Raw genomic sequence first — 12,686 nt, forward strand, 5'->3', positions numbered from 1 at the left:
ACTCCCCTTTCTAATATAATAAGCATATATCAAGTGGGTTTTTCCTGTACCACCAGTGCTTCATAATAAGATCATTTCAAAATTGGTGCACTTTCTTTTAAGCCTCAAGTCTTTTTAGCTACAGAACTATCAAAACATTATGAGCAGGAAAAAAACAATCCTGCCACTATTTTAGTCTTTATTCTGGAAAAGACTATAGTGGGAATTAACTTACCTAAATTTAACAAACAAAACGTTTCACTTGGGAATTATACAAAGCCTGGACAATTTAATCCCACAAAACAAAAGGGGTATTCTTTTATTTACATATGTAAACACTAGGGGTGTACCGATAAAGATTTTTTGGGCCAATACCAATAGCCGATTTTTAAGGAGGCATATCAGCCAATTCCGATCTGATTCCTGATATGCAGCCTGGCAGCTTGAAGAGCAGTGTCCAGCTGGTAAGTCTGTTGGAGTAGAAGGGGAGGGTGAAGGAAAGGCATGGGGGGGGTGCAGATCGAGGCCCCTGCAGTGAGGGAGGGAGTGGAGCTAGCACAGAGCCTAGGGCAGATGCTGCCCAGCTGGGGTGGGGCACAGGATGGAGCCATGGCTCGTTCAGGGGAGTGGCTCCCACCACTGTGCACCCTGGGAGGCAAGGTGGGGTGTGCCCATGGATCTGCACTGGGTGGGGCAGCTGCTGCTGTGGGCTGGGGCTGTCAGGCTCTTCCGGGTGGAGGCTGGGCTGGGCTGCACTCAGCGCAGGTGGCAGAGCTGGGAGGCAAGATTGAGGGGGGCTACAGCAAATTTTGGGGTGGCTCCACCCTGCGCCCCAGCTCACACCAGCTGGGCAGCGCTTGCCCCAGCCCCACTCCTTCCTTCCCACACTGTGGGGCCTCGATCTGCCCCCCTATGCACCTTCCCTTTCCCCATGTCAGACTTACCAGCTGGACACAGCCCTACAAGCTACTGGGCTGTGCCCCTGGCCCCATGCATACTGCAGCTGCATGCATGCATGGGGTGTTTACTGGCTGCATCAGGCAAAAAAGCTGATTTCCGATACAGTCAATTTTCTTTATATCAGTGCTAATCCAATATAAGACCAATGTATTGGTACACCTCTAGCAAACACTAAGCAGCTTTAACTCTATTAGCTGCTGCTCCCATTTTAGGACCAGGACTTCAGCTGTCATAAATCATTGCAGAGTTATGACAGTTTATATCACTTGATGATCTTGGGAAAATGTAACATTCCTGCAGACTGTTGCACTTTTATTATGACTTAGTGCTAACTAGCAATAAGTATTCACATCACAGCTGTACTCAATGCAACCTAGCAGCAAGTTTTTATTATGTACACGTCTGCCATCTGCCTGACTAGCTTTACATACCAGCTTTCAAAAGAAAAATGTGTTTGAAGTGAATCTTTCAACAGAGGCTGCTGTATCTACATTTGTGCCAGCTTTCAATTTTTGCAATGAGATGATAAAAGCAAACGTTTTTCCTTTGTGAGTGGAGAAACAGTGGATCTCGGTAAGGACACAGCATTGTAATGAAAATATTGATAAGTGGTAATTGGATTGCACTGGTGACAAGAAACTAATTGGAATTACAGCGACTTGGTAGATTTTTAAGTGCGGTATGTTCTCTTGGTTGACTTTTTTTTGCATGCTGATACTAAGGCAGAATCTTGTGTATAACAAGGACAAACCTATCTCAAAGGAGAGAGAGCAAAAGAGCAGGTATTGTCTGCTTTAAAGCCACTTTTCCCCTAAATTAAAGTATTCTGGAGGCAAGTTAACATTTGAAATACCAACGGGTCAGCGCTAATGCTTTTCCTATCACTGACCCAACCTTATTTTCCTGTGTAAATACCATCATGCTCCAGAACTGCAGTGACCCAAGAGAGGATGCTGCCTACACATTTTAAAGAGGCTCCACAGAACAGAGGAACCTATGAGGCCTGACATGCAGAAGAGCAGGATGTTTGGCTGGTAAATGGACTGTATTCTTTCCTGTACCAAAAGACTGACCATTTTAGGAACCGTTACATTTTAGGGTAGTGGTAGCTGTTTTGGTAATGGTAGAAATGTTGTGGTTATCTAGAAACAGATCTTGAATTCTCATTATTCTGATCATCATCTTGTCTGTCTTCCCATTACTGCTCGGTAGCCACCATCGTTAGAGCCATTATCCCTACTATGTAATTTCATCTTTCAAATTATCAAGTAGTAATACCTTGAAATCTAAGAGAACTGGGTGCTAGGAACCATCCTGCTGTTGAAGCAGTGAAAGCAGCAAGATCATACTCAGAATGACCCAATTTTAAACATGGGTCATTTCCTCCCTATTCAATCTTTTCAGTGTGTGTGTGTGTGTTTATTACAGGTTCATTTCAAACTTCAGTAGTTTCAACTTTCTTGTAGTTTACAAACGCTAAAAAAAAAAATCCCCAGACTGACTCCTATCCTTTCTGAGCAGTGCCTGCCTGACTTGCCTTAAGCAGGTCTTGGTTATCACATTCCAGAGATGCTCCATGTCCTTTTGCTTCACTGGACAGGAGATTGGACACGAGAGCGGACTGAAAGGGGACAAAGAATGATGCACTGCAACTTGGCAGACTTAGGCAGAGAAATCCTACAATTCCCTCTCTCTTTACTTTCCATTTCTGGTCAGCCTGTTATTTCCAAGTCAGAAAACTAAAGGAAATGAATCCAAACCCTGCTACATACAGCTGAAGTTCCATTAATTGTTAGCTTTTTAATTAATTTTTTTAGGCTGGCAGATGCCATTAAACTGTTCATACTGACGTCTTCCTTGAAGGCAAAAGCTGCACTGTCCATTGAAAACCTCCCATTTATAAGAAGTTTGGTTTATTTATCTCCTTGCCCCAGTTCCCTTCCTTCGAGCACAAGTTCCTTGCAGCGATTGGATCCCTTGATGGTCTGAGCCTTCCACACTAAAGAAATGAAACTCTGCTTCCCTGCTCTCCCTGCTAGTGTGTTAAGAGGCATTCTGCTGACAGCCTGATGATAGGCACTTTGCCTCATTACATTCAGGTGACAGTTTCGCTTGGCGGTAGTGCAGGGAGTCAGAGCTTTACAGCTGCTTTTTAACCTACACAGCCACCTCTGCTGAATCTCAGAGCAGCAGATTTCAGCAGTTGCACAGGATCTCCCAGGAATCAGCCACCTTTCTTCTTCCATAAGAAACATCAGCACTATGACATCCTCAAACCACTGACTGGGTCCAGTTACTGCTGAGGGATGGATTTCAAAACAAATCATTCGGAGAGCTTGAACGACTGCCCCCCTAACATCTCCAAAGGTGTGCAAAACTTTTCCTTGGCTGGTGATTACAATGAGTAAGTGAAAATATATAGTGGTGTGTGCTGGAATGGCTTTGTATCTGGGGAGTGGGAACAGCTAATCACTTTTCTGAAAGCTAAGTGATAGGATTAGGGATATTATGAATATACTATACAATTAAGCAGCATGTGTATTATATAGATAGAGACATGAATGTATGTATACACATGTATGCACATAAAATGAATATGGGGTGTATACATACACAATGGATGTGTATGTGTTTGTGTGTAATCCCTGCATATATACACATGCCCATAACTATATACTGACAGACCAAATGCAAATACTGACTACATGTGCTGTGCCTATAAGCTCTGTTTACATATAGAGTGTGTAGATAGTCTGGTTTTCACATGTGTGAATAAAAGCAGATTTATATGTATATATAAAATATATACACCATTATATGCGGAGATGGAAATACGTCCTTTTTATATTGTTTCTATTACCTTATCTGTTGTGGTCCTACCATCTGTTGGACTCTGCCTATGCTCTGTCTCTGCAGGTGAGGCAAGTAGGGTGAGCTATGCCAGCTTCATCATGCCTACCCTGTTTGGTATCATCTGCCTCCTGGGTATCTTTGGCAACAGCCTGGTGATCTGCACAGTCTTTAAGAAATCCAGCCCCAGCAGCAGCGTCCCAGATATCTTCATCATCAGCCTCTCCATGGTGGACCTGCTCTTCCTCTTGGGCATGCCCTTCCTCATCCACCAGCTGCTGGGCAATGGAGCCTGGCACTTTGGGGAGACTATGTGCACCATCATCACTGCCCTGGATGCCAACAGCCAGTTCACCAGCACCTACATCCTCACTGCTATGTCCATTGACCGCTATCTGGCCACTGTGTATCCCTTCACCTCCACTCGCTTCAGGAAGCCCCCTGTGGCCATCTTTGTCATCTGTGGACTCTGGGCCCTCTCCTTCCTCAGCATCACTCCAGTATGGATGTATGCCCAGCTCATCCCTCTGCCTGGAGGGCTGCGTGGCTGTGGGATTCAGCTGCCAGACCCACAGAGGGACATTTACTGGTACACCCTCTATCAATTCTTCCTGGTCTTTGCCATTCCTTTTGCCCTCATCACTGTGGCCTACAGAAGGATCCTGCTTAGGATGGCCAGGTCCTCAGAGGCACTCACTGGCCAGAGAGGTGCCAGGACCCGCACCAAGAAAGTGACCCGCATAGCTATTGCCATCTGCCTGGCCTTCTTCATCTGCTGGGCACCTTTCCATGTTCTGCAGCTGGTACAGCTAGCCATGAGTCACCCTACCCTGCCCTTCTACTATGCATATAATGTGGCCATCAGTCTGGGTTATGCCAACAGCTGCCTGAACCCCTTCATCTACATCCTTCTGGGCCAGAACTTCCGCAAGAAGTTGGTCGTCTCTGTCCGGCCTGCAGCTGCAGGAGAAGAGGCTTCCCCAAATGAAGACAAGAATGCACGAGGGGACCCTAGTGAGTCAGGGCAGCCACTGTTGCACCTGGTCTCTGTCTCCAGCAGGTAGAGAGACCTGAAGGGAATGGGAGAGCCTCACACAGCCTTGGCCAGGGCTGCTGCACCTGTGCCAGTTATAAGCATTCCCCTCCTTCCCTCACTGGACATGCACATACATGGGTGGATCCAAAATTTTATAAAAGGGAATGCAGGAGCAGCCACTGGTATGGTATGGGTGGCTGTACCCCCACTCCTAGCTCCCCTACCCGGGATGGGCAGACCACACTGCAGGAGCAGCAGCTGGAGTCTTTAAGTCCCCAAATCAGGTAAGAATCAGAGTCACTCTCCACATAAGGATCCCCTCCCTTCCTCTCCATGCTCAGCAATACAGCTTCTCCCTCACATTTGCTCCCCTGCCACCACCTGCCACTGACACTGTCCCCAGCTCCAGAGCTGCTTCTGCCCCACTCCAGCAGGACTGCATGGGGAGTCAGGCTCAGCTGGAGACAGAGGCAGCAGCAGCAGCAGACAAGTTACCCCTCCCTGAGTTAGCTTCTGGGCTGCCAGGGAACACTCTGGGGAGAAATTGGGCAAGGAGGAGGAACCTGCTTGCCACTGATGTCCCTTGCTGAGCCCAGCTCCCCATGCAGCTGACGAGCAGGACAGGAGCAGCTCTGGAGGTCCCCCAATTCCAGAGCAGCTGGGAAGAGAGGCAGCAGCTGGAAGGGGAGGGGGCAAATGGAAGGAGAAGGGAGGGAATGTGTCACTGAACACAGATGGGGAGAAAGGGGAGGAATTATCTGCTTCAGGGGCTTTAAAAAAGTTCCCAGCTGATCCCACAGCATGGTCTGAAAGGGGAGTGCAACTGCACTCACTGTGGAAACACCCCTGCACACACACACAGCTCTTCTCTTAGCTTCTATGGACTGACCCTCCTGAGCTGATCTTGGCTTCTCTGAGCAGCATAGAGATTTCTATAGGGTCAGCAGTTGGGCTGGGGTTCTAGCTGTCACTGGTCCAATTCACATGCTCACTTTCAGCTTTCCCCAGGTAGAAGTGAATTATTTCTCCAGCCTTCCCCCCAGCATATGACAGCCTGTTCACAGTATCCTCACAAAAAGTCCCAGGCACTAATTAGTTCAATCGTGTCATTAAACCCCATACAAGCGATGTGCCAGGGTGCAGAGTCACTGCCATAATATTAAATTTGGAGTGAGTTTCAGTATACTTTCTTGCTTTAAGCACATTAAGAAAAAAGACTGAAGATCATCTCTGATCTTTTTCCCTCTGGGTGCAGACCAGGGTGCAGCAGCTGAGAATACCGTTGTTGCGTTGTTTAGAAAAGCTATAGTGCAACAACAGGCTTCTCAGCTGCTCTATTGATATCAATCCATCTACATGTGATCATCATTACCAGTGGCTTATCATTTGCTATCATTTTATAATCATGAGAGCTGACCTGTTTCTAGCACAATCGACTGCCCTAGCGCCTGGAGAATAACTTCAGATGCATTTCAAATTAAAAACAACCAAAAAGCCCCTTCACAGCTCCTCCGAGAAATGTTTCTGAACTGTATTTTTGTAGAACTACAGCAACATGAGTTGCAATGAGACACTGTCACCAGGTCATCATACTGTTTCACAATGGAGAAATAATAATCGGATGCTATTTGCATCATTAAAAAGCACTGGCAGTAAATCTTATCCACGTTCCCATCACCAAGGCACTTTCCCAAAGGACTGCAGCAATTCTTTAACAAAGGTAGATCTCCAAAGCACTACGGCACAGATTTTCAAGAGTGATTTTGTGCAACTCAGATTCCTGATGCCCAACTAGAGATACTTTAAAGGTGGCCAGTTTTCAACAAGTGAGTACCAAACCTCTGAAAACTGGGCCTCTTTAAAGTATCTCCATTTGGGCACCCAAAAATCACCAGGCATTTACTTTAAAATGCCAGCTATTATTCTTATGAATAGAGTAGCAAGTGCCTACAGCCCTAAAGATCCTAGTGAATGGAAAAGAAAGAAAATTAATGTTTCTATAGCACTCATCTTTCCTACCATTTATCAAAATTTATATTAAAAATCTAGGCTTTTTTGGTATTTTTAAGGAGTCTACTTTTTAATGGTGGGTCAATAACATCAGTATAAGGTAAATCTTTACTCCAAAGACTCATAAAAACAAAATCAAATTTCTTTATCAAGTTTTATGTAACTAGAATTGTAAAACATCCAAAATCATGTTCCAAAGCATTTTCTTGTAGAAGTTTCTAATGATGATTTGATCCCTGACTTACTCTATTCAGGTTCCTAAATGGAGCTCATTACTGTAGTTTTCAAATCTGTATCGAGAGACAGAAGAAATGCATTGCTGTTTATTTTATATGCACTGTCTTAATCTAAATTGTGATTAGCCCCCCAGGAGCTATTCAGTTAGTTTAGACAATTTAATGGCATGCTCATTCAACGTACAACCATTCAAAAGAGTCATAGTACCAGGAATTTCCCCGGGCTGGATCATCTCCAGGAGACTCCACAGAAACAACAACAAAGCCCCAGGCCCTAATATTCTCTTTTCATTAGTCTCCATGAGCTGAAAGACACATCATGTCTCAACCCTTTCCTCCTGCACGGGGGTCCCTATACAGAGGACCTCAAAGCAGCCATTCACACACTTCTGCATGGGACGGCTGAGATCTGGGTGCACTAGGTAATTTCCAAGTCCATTTTAAAGTCAGAGGAACGATTCTGATTGTTCTCACTAGAGTTTGGCTGAAGATTCACATGCAGAGTTACAGGGCTGACCTGACCTTAGGCAGCAGCAAAACTAGAGGTGGGATGCTGAGGTCCCGGCCCTGGACACTGACCTAAAAGGGGCACAAGAATGGCAGCCACAATCGCTACCAGCTCAGCCACTACTGCCACCATGGACACAAAACCTCTCAACCTCACAACCCCCATTTCATGTGCTGGAGGACACTATTAGAAATAAGAACATGCTGAGTAACCTTTTCTTTTCATAAGACATTTTGATCCTCAGCTAATGAACTGGCATAGCTCTACAGAAACTAGCATCCACGGGAGGTGATGAAGCTACACTGGTTTATATGAGAGGCAGGCTGTCTGCAAATGAGGTATTTCCTTGAGCATTTTTAATTGACTTTTCCCATAGTGAATACTTGACATGAGTCACGGTAAGTTTTATCTTCAATTGCCAGTGCTAATATGGCGTGAATTATTTTAATTCTAACATTCTCACTATCTGGCCTCTGCTAATTTATTTGGATGACTAGCATTTTAAAGCTCCTCACTATGTTCTTTTACTAAATGTCATTTTCCACAGTGTATCTCAACTCACGTTATTAACATTATCCCTTCTCTGGAATGAGATCTGAGCCAATGCAGACCAGGTGTGCCTTGGTTATTACTAGGCGCTGCATAAAATCTTACTTCAGTTTTATTCTTCTTTATTGAATTTCGCCTTACAGCAAAGACCTTTTGGCTGCTTGCAGATGTTAAAAAAAAACGCTGCGCTTTACCAGAAGCAGCAACACATCAACCCAGCTCTGCAGCGTTTGTATAGACTAGGCACTTCAATGGGGCTTTTTTGACACTTTTATCTAATAGCAGAGTCAATCAGCTGTTAGATAGAAGTGCCAAAAAAGACCCACTAAAGCACCTGATCTATACAGATGTCGGGTGAGCCGGGTCCAACTAACATGCTGCTTCTTCTGGGCATGTGCTGGGCTTGGTGTGGGAGCGTGCGGAGTTTGAACTAAAATGCGTTTTTTGCTTTGTTTAGTTTTTGGGGTTTTTTTAATGTGTGCAAGCAGCCTTTGTTACCAAAAAATAACATTGTTGTTTGAGCACTGAGCTATCTGTCAGGCTGAATGATCACAGTATTCTCTCCTGGTCTTAACATTTATGAAAATAAACACATAGACATATTAAATCCTCTGACACCAGAAATGACATGAGTCAAGAGACACTGAATAACCTCAGCCTTTTCAGAGAGGGACTTGGGAGACTGTGTAAGAGGAACAGCATAACCTCCAGTCCTGAAAGACACGAGGGTTCTAGGTGAGGCCAAACCGCATAGCTCTCGACTGATGCTTCTGTCTTACAGTCAGCAGGATCAGGCACCTGTGGAGCAGGAGTTACAGATCCATAGAGCAAGACTGGCTCCCACTGGACACTGATGTGGCATGTTTCTGAAACAGGGATCTGATGTAAAATTATTTTAGTCCAGGGGTTGGCAATGTTTTTGGGCAGAGTGCCAAAAACACCCCTATCTCAACTTGTAAGATGTTGGCGTGCCAGGGGTGGATGGCAGGGGAGCCACAAGGGGCCCCATCCTTGTTGTGGCAGTGCATCCCTGGCCCCTTCCACACAGTCCACTCCAGGCCCACGTGCACCCACTGCCAGCTACATGCCGGGCTGGGGCTCCGCAGACCCCAGTGCAGCAGCTTGCGGCCTCCTCGCTGCCTCATGAGAGCAGCCCCAGCTCAGTGGTGGGCAGCAGGGGCCTGCCCACCACTGCCCAAAGCCTAGGTCGGCTGTGGCAGGCTGCCAAAACTCTGCAAGCAGCTATATCAGGGTTTGCGGAGCCCCAACCTGGGTCATGGCTGGCAGTGGGTACATGCATGCTGTTGCAGTAAAACTTACTGCCCCAAAAACGATGGAGTGGACCAGGGAGGTTATATGAATTGCATCACAACAGACCTATCCAATTAAAAGATCAAGCAAAGCTTTATTAGCTACACATACACAGCTGAAGCAGCAACCCTACATGCATTCAAGTGAATCTCACCACACTGCAACAGTCTTGAGTGAATATAACAAGAGTCCTCAATCAGCCAGCCATGCTGGGGCAAGGATCTCGGGTCACCCTGTCTGCGGTGGTCACGTGATGTTCTTGAGATGCAGTCCAAGTGGAATACACTTGATGGTTCTTCATTGTCTTTCCTTATTCTCTGGTGTGGCATCACTGTTGCTCGGTGGTTGCTACCCTGTTATCTTTCTAAACAGTATTTACAGATTCTTCAACATTTTGTGTCAACTTAGACACCACAAACCTGTTTGCTCTTTATTTTCCAAGGTTGGTTTCTTTCTTGTTGTTTACTGGACCTTCCTGACCTGATTTTCCTACTATCTGTTGTTGTTCTGCTAAGTCTCCAGGTCTAAGTGCAAAATTGCACATCAGCTATTTGAGCCAATCTGGGGTTACTCTCATTCACCCAGAGGATTTTGGGAGTTCTGCTACTCATGTCAAGTAGTGGCAACATGCCTTCTGCTTTCTTCTCTACAATCCCCTTGTTGACAGCTAAGAGAGACTTCTCTGTTGCTATCAATAATTTAGGCCGGGGTGGACAACATACAGTCCGTGGGCTGCATCCGGCCCACCAGCTGACTGAATCCAGCCCGCAAGCTGGCACCCACCAATGAATTGTATCTGGCCCCACCAGTGGCTGCCTCTGCTGCGCTCTGCATGGGGCTGATTCCAGGCCAGGGCAGAGCGTGCTGCACTCCCAGCCCCCCCATGGAGGGCACCAGCCCTGCCAGCAGGCACAGCTTCTGAGCAGCGCTGCTGCTGCCCGGGGAACTGCTGGGCTCCTCCAGCGACTCCTGCTCCTGTCCCTGCTGCAGCACTCGGGGAAGCAGGGTGGGAGGGAAAGCTGCAGAGTTGAAGGGAGCGGGGTGGACTCTGCCTGCAGCTCACTCTGGTCCTGCTCATACCAAGCGAGGGAGCATGTGGATGGAGGTCGGGGGCGTGAAGAAGCTCAGCTGCTGAGGGGCAGGCATGGGACAGGCAGGAGGGGGGAAACAGCAGCACAGCACACAATTCTTGAGTTTTTCTTTTTCCAAATTTTTTCCTCATTTCAGTTGGCAAAATTCCACTCCTTCCCCCTTCATTCCTGCATATCCAGGGAGGTGGGAGAGGGGTGTTTCCCTCCTCAGCCTTCACCGAGGGCTTTTCTGCCGGGGTATGCTCCCCTAGACTTTTCCTGCCAAGGGATAACCCACAAGGCAATGAGAACCAGGGTTTTCAGGCACCCTATGCTCACCTTTCCCTGCAGTGGCAATGTGTGGCATTTTGTAGAGTCTACCCTGCCACAAGTAGCCCTACCACATTCACCAGGCCTGGGAAAGTGCAGTTTCACGTCTTACCCAGGACCAGGAGATTCCCACTCTTGGGCATCTTAGGCATTTCCCCTGCAGTCCTCTGAAGTCATCTTCTTCTGTGTCCCACAAACCCTCTCTCAGTCCCTGCACTTTTTTCTGGGCCTCAGCGCTCACCCTATGGGTCTCTCTTAACTCACAGTCTTTTCCCCTTTAATAGACCCTTTATAACTCTGAGGGTAATTGCCTTAGTCATGTCTGTCCTGGGCTGCAAGCTCCCTAACCCGTGCTTATTTCCACTAGTGGCCCTTTCTGGCCTTTCTTTATGAGCCTTAACTTTTTCAAGGACAATGCAGTATTTATGAACCTTAGGTAGTTCCCACACATGCTGTAACTTCTGAGCATGTGCTACCTGCTTTCCATCAGCAGTTTGTATTTCTCTGCCTTCCAATTAGGGTGGCCAAAATAGAGGACAGTCTGGTTGTCCTCTGCCCTCTATTGATATGAAACAGGACGCCTTTATGTTCTTTATTTTTCTCTTGAAGGGTAAATTCTCTTGAAGAGAAAAATAGAGGACATAAAGGTGTCAGGTTTCGTATCAACAGAGGACAGAGTAGCAGAAACCCAGAATGTCCTCTATGATGGCCACCCTACTTCCTATATGGGCAACCAATCTACCAAAGCTCTTACCACCCAGTCAGAACCTGAAAAGATAACTACTTCCTCTTCTTCTGGGGTTTGCTCTAGTGCAGCTGCCATTGCTACTATTTCTGCAGCCTGTGCAGAATGTGACTCACATTTGCCCATTACTTCTCCACCTGTTCTTACATTCATCACAATGAACCCTGTTTTGGGGGTTTCCTTTTCACAACTAAATCCATCAACAAGCCACATACAATCTTTTGGGAACCCTGTCAGTCCTAAAAAGGACTTCAAAGTGACAATGTCTATGGGAGCAGGCAATTTATTGATAAAACCTATTTTTTCTGGTCAGGACTTCTCCTTTTGCTTAAAATAATTTCTTAGAAAAAAGTACCCTTTGTTTACACAGCTGCACTGAGTTTCTGTGAGCACTTTCTGCTCCAGCAATCTGTTCATTGTCATTGCTAAGCTTTTCTCTACTTTCAAGGATATCCACACTGTTCTTGCAGGGCGAAGGTGGTAAGATCAGGTCCCACAATATTAACACAACTCTTCGGGAAGGGACCCCAAGGGAAGATGAGGACCAATGGGCATAAGCTAATAGAGGGTAAATTCAAGCTAGATATAAGAAAGATCTTCTCTGTAAGGGTCACCAGAATCTGGAACACACTCCCGGCAAAGGTGGTGCAGTCACCCTCCTTGGAGGCGTTCAAGATGAGGCTGGACAGGCACGTTGTTGAGCTCATCTGAGCCCAATAACTTCCTGCCCACGGCAGAGGACTGGACTTGATGATCTTACAGGTCCCTTCCAGTTCTCTGCTTCTATGATTTTATTAATTCAAGAACAAACTTGTTTTCTTTTTTGCAAAGACATCCCTCACCTCTATTGCCAATGCAACAAGCACATTTCCTTCTGACAACAGCGTTTCTAAAGGAAACTGCGAGTGGCTCCTGATTATGGCAGCCTCTTTGCCTTCCAATTCACAAGTACATTAGCACAGTGGACCAAAACTTCCAACTTTTTCAGGGCCTGTGACCTGAAAATGCCACAACTGTCAGCTAACAACATCTTTACAAACTTATTTGAACAATGAGTAAACTTGGGAGAATTTCCTATTCACTCTTTAAATTAAAAAACCTC

The 12,686-nt window shown here is 46.2% G+C and overlaps 1 protein-coding gene across 1 annotated transcript; it reads left to right on the top strand.

Annotated features, from left to right (window-relative positions):
* The first annotated feature begins 3,873 nt into the window (after nt 1-3,873).
* Nucleotides 3,874-5,532, top strand: LOC102566946 (melanin-concentrating hormone receptor 1). Its single transcript, XM_006273700.3, has one exon. It carries the CDS (start codon nt 3,891-3,893, stop codon nt 4,851-4,853), a length of 963 nt encoding a protein of 320 aa, XP_006273762.1. The 5' UTR covers nt 3,874-3,890; the 3' UTR covers nt 4,854-5,532.
* The last annotated feature ends 7,154 nt before the right edge of the window (nt 5,533-12,686 follow it).

Source organism: Alligator mississippiensis, chromosome 13, assembly GCF_030867095.1.
Source record: "Alligator mississippiensis isolate rAllMis1 chromosome 13, rAllMis1, whole genome shotgun sequence".
Lineage (NCBI taxonomy): Eukaryota > Metazoa > Chordata > Crocodylia > Alligatoridae > Alligator > Alligator mississippiensis.